Source organism: Oncorhynchus gorbuscha, linkage group LG22, assembly GCF_021184085.1.
Source record: "Oncorhynchus gorbuscha isolate QuinsamMale2020 ecotype Even-year linkage group LG22, OgorEven_v1.0, whole genome shotgun sequence".
Lineage (NCBI taxonomy): Eukaryota > Metazoa > Chordata > Actinopteri > Salmoniformes > Salmonidae > Oncorhynchus > Oncorhynchus gorbuscha.
The window spans coordinates 2,143,951-2,155,952 of NC_060194.1; the positions used below are offsets into that span (position 1 = coordinate 2,143,951).

General features: G+C 41.0%; 1 protein-coding gene across 3 annotated transcripts in view; it reads right to left on the reverse strand.

Moving 5' to 3' along the window:
• stard3nl (STARD3 N-terminal like) overlaps positions 1-7,691 on the reverse strand; it is a 31,854-nt gene extending 24,163 nt beyond the window's left edge. For 2 of the 3 annotated variants that reach the window (XM_046321855.1, XM_046321857.1), the window contains exons 1-2: positions 7,544-7,691; positions 631-1,079 (exon numbers count right to left, since the gene is read on the reverse strand). In XM_046321855.1, the coding sequence (XP_046177811.1) occupies positions 631-825 (195 nt within the window). In that variant the 5' untranslated portion in view covers positions 826-1,079; positions 7,544-7,691. Of the gene's footprint in view, positions 1-630; positions 1,080-1,769; positions 1,882-7,543 lie in introns of all 3 variants that reach the window. The other variant, XM_046321856.1, reaches the window with a different exon arrangement.
• Between the last annotated feature and the right edge of the window lie 4,311 nt (positions 7,692-12,002).

Below are 12,002 nucleotides of genomic sequence, written 5' to 3' on the forward strand. Positions count from 1 at the left end.
CCATTTGGAGTAAACGGTTGCAAAACGTTTTGCAACCGAATCACCATAATGAATACGGCCGGTTTTGTAAAAGGGCGTGTTATGTAAACTCCATATGCAGGACTACAATAAAATATGCTTTTGCTATTTTAAGTAGAAGTTCAGAAAAAGCAATATAGCTTTTAAAATCCTGTTAGAGTAAATGAAGTGCACTTCGGATACACGTTACCAGTAACGGAAAACTTTTCCCAGTAACAAAAAGTAGCGTTTCAAAATGATTCATACATCGATACATTTATCTTAAACTACAGTAGTCAATATTGAGCTCTATCAATACGTGAATAAGCTATGAAAGGGCCTAGTAAATACAACAGCTTGGTACAACTGTCGTGTAGTGACAGTGTGCACTAAACCGGAGCATGAAGTTAACAGGAGCGATTCATTATAATCAAATCAAATTTTATTTATATAGCCCTTCGTACATCAGCTGATATCTCAAAGTGCTGTACAGAAACCCAGCCTAAAACCCCAAACAGCAAGCAATGCATAATGGACTGAAAACCCTCACTGCAAGAGTTCGCACATGTCCAGACTGCACTTAACAGGAGTTTGTATTCACTTTCATGAAGCATTAAAAAAAAAAAAACTTACATTGAGCTCAATGATCCAGAGCAAGGTGATGAAGAGGAGGTCGAAGGTGACAAAGAGGCAGAATGTCCTCCTGACATCGGAGATGCACTTCTTCTCGCTTGCCTCATAAGACTCTATGCGGGCCAAGACAGGTGTGGTGTTTATGCCTCGAAGGGTGTTTCTCGAGTCCATGCTGCTACCACTTATGCTCTCCATAACTGGCCACGCCTTTCACTCTGGACTGGGTCCACCCACTAATGAAGCGTCAGTCAGGTACTTGGTTGCTCCTCCAGTCACAGCCAATGACAGTAAAGGCCGAGGAGCTTTGGCAACGCCCACCACTCAAGAGGTGTGCCCACACCTGCTGCTTGCAGGTATTGGCCCCGTTGACTGGTCAGAAGAAGGCCCGCCTACTTATCACATCCAGTGACGATCACTGCGGATGGATGTCAGATGCATCCCTGCCTCAGCTGAAAAAGAGAAAAGCCAGGCCTTCAGTAAATAAAGTTTACATTTCACATCAAGGAAAGTGTCAATTCGATTTGCTTGCCTGCGTTTACTTCAAATGCAGGCCGTAGACCTATTTGCAGCACTGCCATTTACTTTAGTATATTACCCCATGTAAAATAACACTTGAAACCAGAGCCATCTATTTACATCTATGGCTCTGCTTAAAACCTTTCATCCTTATTACTTGCATTAAAAGCCTCCCTCAAGTGTGACTGAATGTATATTGTACATAACATATTTAACCATTGCTGTACATATACTATTCTTCAGATATACTACAGATTCTATCCATACATCCCAGCACACATACTGTACATGCACTGCATTCGGAAAGTATTCAGACCCCTTGACTTTATCCACATTTTGTTACATTACAGCCTTATTCTAAAATTGATTAAGTGCATTTTTCCCTCAATTTATACACAATACCCTGTAATGACAAAGCATAAACTTGTTTTTAGATATGTTCGCAAATGTATAAAATAATTTCAAATATACCTTATTAAATAAGTATTCAGACCCTTTGCTATGAGACTTGAAATTGAGCCCAGATGCATCCTGTTTCCATTGATCATCCTTGAGATGTTTCTACAACTTGATCCACCGGTTGTAAATTCAATTGATTGGACATGATTTGGAAAGGCACATACCTGTCTATATAAGGTCCCACAGTTGACAGTGCATGTCAGAACAAAAACGAAGCCACGAGGTTGATGGAATCGTCCGTAGAGCTCCGAGGCAGGATTGTGTCGAGGCACAGATCTGGGGAAGGGTACCAAAAAATGTCTGCAGCATAGAAGGTTACCAAGAACATAGTGGCCTCAATCAGTCTTAAATTGAAGAATTTTGGAACCACCAAGACTCTTCCTAGAGCTGGCTTCCCGGGCAAACTGAGCAATCTGGGTAGTAGGGCCTTGGTAAAGGAGGTGGTCAAGAACCCGATGGTCACTCTGACAGAGCTGGGGACTGGGGATGGGAGAACCTTCCAGAAAGACAACCATCTCTGCAGCATTCCACTAATCAGGCCTTTATGGTAGAGTGGCCAGATGGAAGCCACTCCTCAGTTAAAGGCACATGACAGCCTGCTTGGATTCTCTGGTCTGATGAAACAAACATTGAACTCTTTGTCCTGAATACCAAGCGTCACGTCTAGAGGAAACCTAGCACCATCCCTAAGGTGGTGGCAGCATCGACTAGTCAGGTTTGAGGGAAAGGTGAACGGAGAAAGTACAGGGATCCTTGATGAAAACCTACTCCAGAGCGCTCTGGACCTCAGACTGGGGCGGAGGTTCACCTTCCAACAGGATGAGGACCCTAAGCAAACAATCAAGACAAAGCAGGAGTGGCTTCGGGATGTCTCTGAATGTCCTTGAGTGGCCCAGCCAGAGCCCGGACTTAAACCAGCAACGCTCCCTATCCAACCTGACAGAGCTTGAGAGGATCTGCAGAGAAGAATTGGGAGAAACTCCCCAAATACAGGGGTGCCAAGGTTGTAGCGTCATACCCAAGAAGACTCTAGGCTGTAATCGCTGCCAAAGGTGATTCAACAAAGTACTTAGCAAAGGGTCTGAATTATGTAAATGTGATATTTCCAAAAAACCTGTTCGTTCCGTCATTATGTGGAAAAAGTCAAGGGGTCTGAATACTTTCTGAATGCACTGTAGATGGGAGGGGAAATAGAGCAGCTGAAGGAAGGGATTAAAAATAACTATTGTAAAATATGTGTCCGTAAAATGTATATTGTGTGTATAAGCTGGAAGGAGAAGCCTAAGTGTTGTTTTCCATTAGTTTACTCCAATCAAATATTTTCCTTTATGTTCCCCTAACCCCATCATGATGCAGACAATTACATTGATGAAAGCTACAATCTATATGCCATATTAAAGCTGATACAGCCCCCCAAAACATAGGCATAACCTGCTTCCCTGTTTGGCGATGTCTTTGATGTTAGCTCGCTAAGCTCATGCACAGAAACATGTGCAACAGGCACTCCTTCCATATAAAGTTGTTTTTAACAAAAATGAAAACGTGTTTCACTTTCAAGAGGTTGGAGTAATAACATGTTCAACTACTTAACACATTAGCTTGAATCTTTGTGTTTGGGTTCAGAGAAAATTAACAAGGAAGGATTTTTCACTTCTCAAACCCTAGCCTGGGCCTTATCTTATAAAAAACAATCAATCATAATCACTAGTTAACTACACATGGTTAATGATATTACTAGTTTATCCATCTGTCCTACGTTGCACCAACGGGTACCTAACCATAAACATCAATGCCTTTCTTAAAATCAACAAGTATATATTTTTAAACCTGCATATTTAGTTCATATTGCCTGCTAACATGAATTTCTTTCAACTAGGTAAATTGCAACAGACTCAGGGTATATGCAGCAGTTCGGGCCGCCTGGCTCGTTGCGAACAGTGTGAAGATTATTTCTTCCTAACAAAGACAGCCAACTTCACCAAACGGGGGATGATTTAACAAAAGCGCATTTGCGGAAAAAGCTCAATCGTTGCACGACTGTACCTAACCATAAACACCAATGCCTTTCTTAAAATCAATACACAGAAGTATATATTTTTAAACCTGCATATTTAGCTAAAAGAAATCCAGGTTAGCAAGCAATATTATCCAGGTGAAATTGTGTCACTTCTCTTGCGTTCATTTCACGCAGAGTCGGGGTATATGCAACAGTTTGGGCGGCCTGGCATGTTACGAACTAATTTGCCAGAATTTTACGTAATTATTACATAGCATTTAAGGTTTTACAATATAACAGCAATATTTAGACTTAGGATGCCACCCGTTAGATAAAATACGGAACGGTTCTGTATTTCACTTAAATAAAAGTTTTGTTTTCGAAATGATAGTTTCCGGAGTGGACCATATTAATGACCAAAGGCTCGTATTTCTGTGTGTTATGTTATAATTAAGTCTATGATTTGATAGAGCAGTCTGACTGAGCGATGGTAGGCAGCAGCAGGCTCGTAAGCAATCATTCAAAAAGCACTTTCGTGCGTTTTGCCAGCAGCTCTTCGCAATGCTTCAAGCATTGAGCTGTTTATGACTTCAAGCCTATCAGCTCCCGAGATTAGGCTGGTGTAGTCGATGTGAAATGTCTAGCTAGTTAGCTGGGTGTGCGCTAATAGCGTTTCAAACGTCACTCACTCTGAGACTTGGAGTAGTTGTTCCACCCTTGCTCTGCAAGGGCCACGGCTTTTGTGGAGCGATGGGTAACGATGCTTCGAGTGTGGCTGTTGTCGATGTGTTCCTGGTTTGAGCCCAGGTAGGGGCGAGGAGAGGGACGGAAGCTATACTGTTACACTGACAATACTAAAGTGCCACTAAACCCTGAACCTCAACTAAATCTTGTAATAAATAATGTGGAAATTGAGCAATACTAAACTGCTGGAGTAACTCTGGATTGTAAACTGTCATGGTCAAAACATGTTGATATAACTGTAGCTAAGATGGTGAGATGTATGTCCGTAATAAAGCGCTACTCTACCTTCTTAACAGCACAAGGTAGGTCCTACAGGCCCTAGTTTCTACCTTCTTAACAGCACTATCAAGAAGGCAGGTCCTGCAGGCCCTAGTTTCTACCTTCGTAACAGCACTATCAACAAGGCAGGTCCTACAGGCCCTAGTTTCTACCTTCTTAACAGCACTATCAACAAGGCAGGTCCTGCAGGCCCTAGTTTCTACCTTCGTAACAGCACTATCAACAAGGCAGGTCCTACAGGCCCTAGTTTCTACCTTCGTAACAGCACTATCAACAAGGCAGGTCCTGCAGGCCCTAGTTTCTACCTTCGTAACAGCACTATCAACAAGGCAGGTCCTGCAGGCCCTAGTTTCTATCTTCGTAACAGCACTATCAACAAGGCAGGTCCTACAGGCCCTAGTTTCTACCTTCGTAACAGCACTATCAACAAGGCAGGTCCTACAGGCCCCAGTTTCTACCTTCGTAACAGCACTATCAACAAGGCAGGTCCTGCAGGTCCTAGTTTTGTTACACCTGGACTACTGTTTAGTCAATTGGTCACGTGCCACAAAATAGAACAGAGCAGCAGCACAGAGATCTATAATGAATAATATGTATGTCAATCTCTCCTGGCTGAAAGTGGAGGAGAGATGGACTTCATCACTACTTGCATTTGTGAGAGGTATTGACATGTTGAATGCACAGCTCGGACACCCATGCACAGCCCACAAGACAAGCCAGAGGTCTCTTCACAGTCCCCAAATCCCAAACTGACTATGGGAGGTGCATAGTACTACATAGAGCTATGACTACATGTAACTCTATTCCACAGTACTACATAGAGCCATGACTACATGGAACTCTATTCCACAGTACTACATAGAGCCATGACTACATGGAACTCTATTCCACAGTACTACATAGAGCCATGACTACATGGAACTCTATTCCACAGTACTACATAGAGCCATGACTACATGGAACTCTATTCCACAGTACTACATAGAGCCATGACTACATGGAACTCTATTCCACAGTACTACATAGAGCCATGACTACATGGAACTCTATTCCACAGTACTACATAGAGCCATGACTACATGGAACTCTATTCCACATCAAGTAACTCATGCAAGCAGTAAAATTTGATTTTTAAAAATGTTACAAATACACTTTAAATTGTACAACTGCCTTAATTTTGCTGGACCCCAAGAGGAGTAGCTGCTGTCTTGGCAGCAGGTAATGGGGATTCATATTAAATACAAATACAGACTGACCAGGTGAACCCAAGTGAAAGCTAGGATCCACTATTGCTGTCATCTGTTAAATCCACTTCAATCAGTGTAGATGAAGGGGAGGAGACAGGTCAATTAAATATTTTTAAGCCTTGAGACATGGATTGTGTGTGGTCAACACAGTGGGTGAATGGGTAAGACAAAAAAATGAAAGTGCCTGGTATGGTAGTAGATGCCAGGTGCACCGGTTTAAGTGTGTCAAAGAACTACAATGCTGCTGGGTATTTCACACTCAAGTTTCCTGTGTGTATCATGAATGATCCACCACCCAAAGGACATCCTGACAACAGTGTGAAGCGTCAACGCTTTCGACAGCTTGTAGCCCGTGACCAACGAATTGATGCTGTTCTGACGCCAAAAGGGGATGTTCCTAATGTTTTGTACACTCAGTGCGTGTATTATGTTTAGAAATGATAGTCTAGTCGAAATATGACATTACAGTATTCAGACGTAGCCTGTAAAGACTCTATGCGGGCCAAGACAGGTGTGGTGTTTATGCCTCGAAGGGTGTTTCTCGAGTCCATGCTGCTACCACTTATGCTCTCCATAACTGGCCACGCCTTTCACTCTGGACTGGGTCCACCCACTAATGAAGCGTCAGTCAGCTACTTGGTTGCTCCTCCAGTCACAGCCAATGACAGTAAAGGCCGAGGAGCTTTGGCAACGCCCACCACTCAAGGCTATTTCGTCAGTATGAAACCATCAGTCAGAAAAGGCGAGTCATTTATTCTGCAATGATCATGGAAATGAAATAAATAGTTGGAACTAGATGTCTCCTTGATTGAGGAAAAGATGTGCATACTATGAGTTGACTGTGCGTTGTTCCACCTATGCATCTTAAGACGAATGCACTAAGTTGCTCTGGATAAGGCCAAATTACTGAAATATAACATGTAACGTTAATGCCTTTATTTTAGAATGCATCGATTTTCGTTCTCTCTAACGGCAAATGTTTGCATCTTACAATTTATCTACCCGTTTTTGTTATGAATAAGTGTCATATTCATGAACTAGGCTACTTTAGCCTCCTTGCAATGTAATACTTCAACCACTAGAAACTGTCCTAAGCATGGTCTAAGTTTGCTGGAGGACAAGCAAATTCTCACGTCTAGTTCAGTTTTTATAAATGCCACATTTTTACGTGAAAACATGCAACGCTGGCGTTAGGTTTGGGGCATATTGAGAATAGACAACGTCTATAAAACGAGGCAACGACGTGATTTGAGTTATCGCAACGCGAGACTACCGGAACTAACCACTCACTGTTGTGCTTAATGTTGCTATGTGGGTTCCTTGTCATTGGGCATTTGGCTACATTGTTGCAAGTTCTGTTCCAAATATATCAACCAATCACAAATGTGCAGTTACTTTACCTAATGCAAATTGGGGTTAGTGATATTAAATCATTATGATCCCTTAAACTGGTTAAATAGATGTCCATATATGGAATCGAGTTCAGCACAACAACAACATATACAGACCCGACTGACGATGGAGGAAAAAAACAAGACAGTCCACCGATATCTGCTCGTGAAAATTATTCTTCATAGGAGCAAATGTTTTCAAAACTGGGAATATTCAAATAACAATTAATGAACGTATGCAAATGACAATAGGCTGTGTTGCAGTGAAAGTGTTATCTTACCTTTAATTGTATAGCTAGCTACCTGTCGTTTTCTTCTTACACCCTGCTGTCTTTGGCATATTATGCGGAAGACTAAACTGTCAACCGAATACAGCGGAAATACTTGATTCCGTCGGACAGGAAATGGGGTGATAATGGGCGCGTTCGAGCGGATCACTTTTGTCAAGTCTCCTTCCAAAGTGTGTCGCATTAGCGCAGGGTTTCCCAAACTCGGTCCTGGGGCCCCACCTGGGTGCACGTTTTGGCTTTTACCCTAACACTCCCCAGCTGATTCAAATAATCAAAACTTGATGAGTTGGTTGTTTGAATTAGCTATGTAGTGCCAGGACAAAAACAAAAAAGTGGTGTGTAAAATCCATTGAATCCGTTTTACTTGGAAATTATTTAGTAAGTAATGCATAAAATCTAAGTCTAGTTGTCTTATTTTAATTATTTTAATCAAATATGGGGGGTGGGGTGGTAAACCATTAGTAGCCACACTATGGCGCTATTTGATGTAGTCTTTTTAACTCACCTGCAATTACATTTTCTTTGTTCTTTCTTAGTAGTTCCTTTTCTATACAATCCATTATGTATAATTGCACTAGATATTGTTTGAATAATGCAAGACTAAAATTAAATTCGGGAGCATGGGTCACAAATAAAGCTATCCCCACTCAAATTGGAGCACAACTCATGAGCCCACCTCCAGCACTGCTCACACCTAATCCAGTCCCCACCTGTGACTGAAAACAGGGGGAGATGCAATTGAAAAGCTCTCATTAAAAATATTTAGCTAGCTATCCAGGAATATGACATGAAATGCTGTGTAAAATTCCTAAAAGGCTATAAAGTAACATTAACTTTAATCTATCAGTCACTAGTGGAAACATTCACAACTGCAATTAAGTTACATTACCTGTTTAATGTATTGTAATGACATGGCTAGATCATATATTAACAAATGTCCAGACCGAGGGATTGAGTTTACGAATTCCTGTTTTATTAACCCAACTCAACACAGGCTACTGTTTGGGTGTAGCCCACGCGAAGTAAACCAAGGATAACAGTATAAAACAACCGTCACCATCTCTTGTTATGAAAAAAAAGTAAGAGAGAGAACAATGGCCAAGCATGGTCTTAAACTTGCGGTTCTCCACCCCCCGCCACTCCACCAACACAACAAACGAACAGCATAACTCATAACACACAGCTGTTTCTGCGGATCGCCACTGTATTCTATCTCAGACAATCTGGTAGTGAGGTTGCTAGCTAGCGCTCCTAGCAGCTTATGCTAACTAGCTAGCTGGCTAGCAGTGAAGTTGCTAACTACCAAGTTAGCATAAACTAGCCCTAACTTGGTTAGTCATTGTCTAATGACAGGTAGAAACACATTCATAACCATGAAGGGGTAACCAGCCCCCAGGGGCCAGTTACCCCATGGGGGGGGGGAGTTGCCCCCAACACACTCATGCAAAATATTACTAGTTTACAACAACAAAAATCTAAATTTTTCTCTCTAAACAAGTGGATTATTTATCTTAATGCTTTCCTACTTGTATATTTAAAAAACAATTATAGATCTAACTTCATTGGAATATGTCTTCAACTTTTTCAATGACAAAAAAATTTGATATACTTACCAAAAATGTGTTTTGTTGAAACATCTCCAAAAGTTGTGATGACACAGAGTACATTTTTTGTTGAGCAAGACCAGTGGCAGCCACAGAAAGTTTTGGGGAAATAATTTGATGACACCTTGTGGTCTTTATGTGAATTACGGGGGAGGCGGGGCAGTTACCCCAGGGGGCTAGTTACCCCCTAGTACCCTACAATGTACACATATATATTTACAGTTGTGCGTGTGTGATATGGAAGTTGGACACTTGTTATTTCGACATTACAAAGAAACATTTTTGTAAACAACTGCAACACCTCCATGTTGCACTGAGCCTTCCTGTTGGAAAACTACGTGTCCGACTTTCAGCTGTCGCAGATGCACCTCCCCCGACTTCACTCCTGGACTTTCGTCTACAGTCTGTTGTGTTCACCTTATTACTCAAACGAGCCCAATATTTCGACCTTGTGTGGGCTTATGGGACATGTAGTCTAATAGTAAATGTATATTTTTTGGCCAAGTAGGTTTTTCTTTATCCATATCTTTATCAAAAAGGAACAAAAAGGAGGTGGAGAGAGAGTGATGATGGAGGAGAAGAGCAAGGAGACATTCAAATGCTGAACAAAAGTATAAATGCAACATGCAACAATTTCAAAGATTTTACTGAGTTACAGTTTATATATAAGGAAATCAGTCAATTCAAATAAATTCATTCGATCCCAATCTATGGATTTCATGTGACTGGGAATACATCATAGTGAAACACGAGGTGATGGTGGCGCATGAATGGCACAACAATAGGGCCTCAGGAGCTCATCACGGTATCTCTGTGCATTCAAATTGCCAACGATAAAATGCAATTGTGTTCGTTGTCCATAGCTTATGCCTTATACCTTATATTATAACCCCACCGCCACCGTGGGGCACTCTGTTGAAAATGTTGACATTGGAAAACCGCTCGCCCACACAACGCCATACACGTAGTCTGTGGTTGTGAGGCTGGTCGACGTACTGCCAAAATCTCTAAAAACGACGGAGGCGGCTTATGGTAGAGAAATTCATATTAAATTCTCTGGCAACAGCTCTGGGGGACATTCCTGCATGCCAATTGCACGCTCCCTAAAAAGAAGGGCAGGTTGAGACAAGCTCTGTAAACTCCTTAGGTGGTGGGCCTTAGCAAGCTACTGTATCTAATTTAGTTTTCAAGATGATCCATCTTTGTCGAGGGAGAAGCTGTTTTTTACGTATTGTGTATATTTATTTCTTCTGAACACATTTGAGTTTGTTGGCAATGTCAAATCTTGCAAAAACAATGTCAATACTTACTTTTATGTTTTATGGACAAGCAAATGCCTCAGTACTACACTGTACTATCCATGTTACTATCTCTGCTGATCACATCTGCTAATCCCGTTATCCGTATCTAAGGTAGTAGACAGCAGGTGACATCTCAAGAGAGAGATTGCTGTCCGATAAACTGCTATCATGTAAAGTATTTTTTATTAATTTGTAATCAATTTATTTTGTTATAGAAACGTGATGCCATTAATGCAAGATGTAAACACAGCAACCTTAGTAATGTAGCTAGCTTGCTAGTTAGCTAGCTAGTTACAATGAGTTGATCTGTTACTAGCTAGCAGGAGCAGATAACTTTATAGCTAGCATGCCATTCTGGGACAAGGAGCGTTTTAGCTTTCACTAATAATTCAGGACTACAAAAATCTAAAGGACAAGTGGTGTAAATCTAATAAGGCAGGACACACTCATTTAATTCATACTGACAAATAAGAAATGCCACATTATCCCTGTCAATAGTTGGAGTAGGATGATTGCAGAGCACCCTGCCTCAGACTGTCAGGATGTTCATTTTCTAGCTCACAAACTACTTTCCTGTGATTAATTATTTTATTAATTCTTGTCTCTCACTTTTGTCGTGGAAATAATCATCAATAATGATGGGGCGGCAGCGTAGCCTAGTGGTTAGAGCGTTGGACTAGTAACCGGAAGGTTGTGAGTTCAAACCCCCGAGCTGACAAGGTACAAATCTGTCGTTCTGCCCCTGAACAGGCAGTTAACCCACTGTCATTGAAAATAAGAATATGTTCTTAACTGACTTGCCTGGTTAAATAAAGCTAAAAAAAAAAAATAATAATGAGGAGAGACATCACCAATCAGGATATAGCTTTATTCAAAAAAAAATATTAATAAAATGTATTAATAAAACAGATTAATTATTGCAATAATGAAGCTGGTCGACGAACCACCCTTAGATGGTTCGTTGTGGGCCCAACGAGGGATTTGAACCACAGCATTTTATAGTAAAGTACATCCTCCTGACAAATGTATGGAATGGGTCAAAAGGTTAAAAAAATATATATTACACCCATACGGTCATAGGAAAATGGACAAGACAGCCTACTCTTATTCAAACGCCCTCTCCTTCTTCCTGTTGGTCCAACTCACAAACATGGCTATGAACTCTAAACTTCATCAGAATTATCAGTATTATAAATCATATTCAAATCAGTATAATTACAAATTACCTTAAATTCATCATCTGAATGGCATTCCCTTCAGGGCGATCAAACCACACTGGAAAGTCAGGGCAGAGGTCAGAGGTCATACAAACCCTTCAAAGAAGTGTTTCTTACTAAATTAGACAAATTAATGAAAAACAGTCAAATATTTAATACATATCGTATCCCAGGTGTACAGTAAGTTTCCAGTACATTTCCTATCCAAAGAATTTACGTGTGTTCAATTAAAAGATAAAAAAATCCATGTGTGTGTCCCTTTAAGATACCTCGGCACTAACCCATATTCATAACCGGTAAACTAATAATAGATTTAGGTAAATGTCCC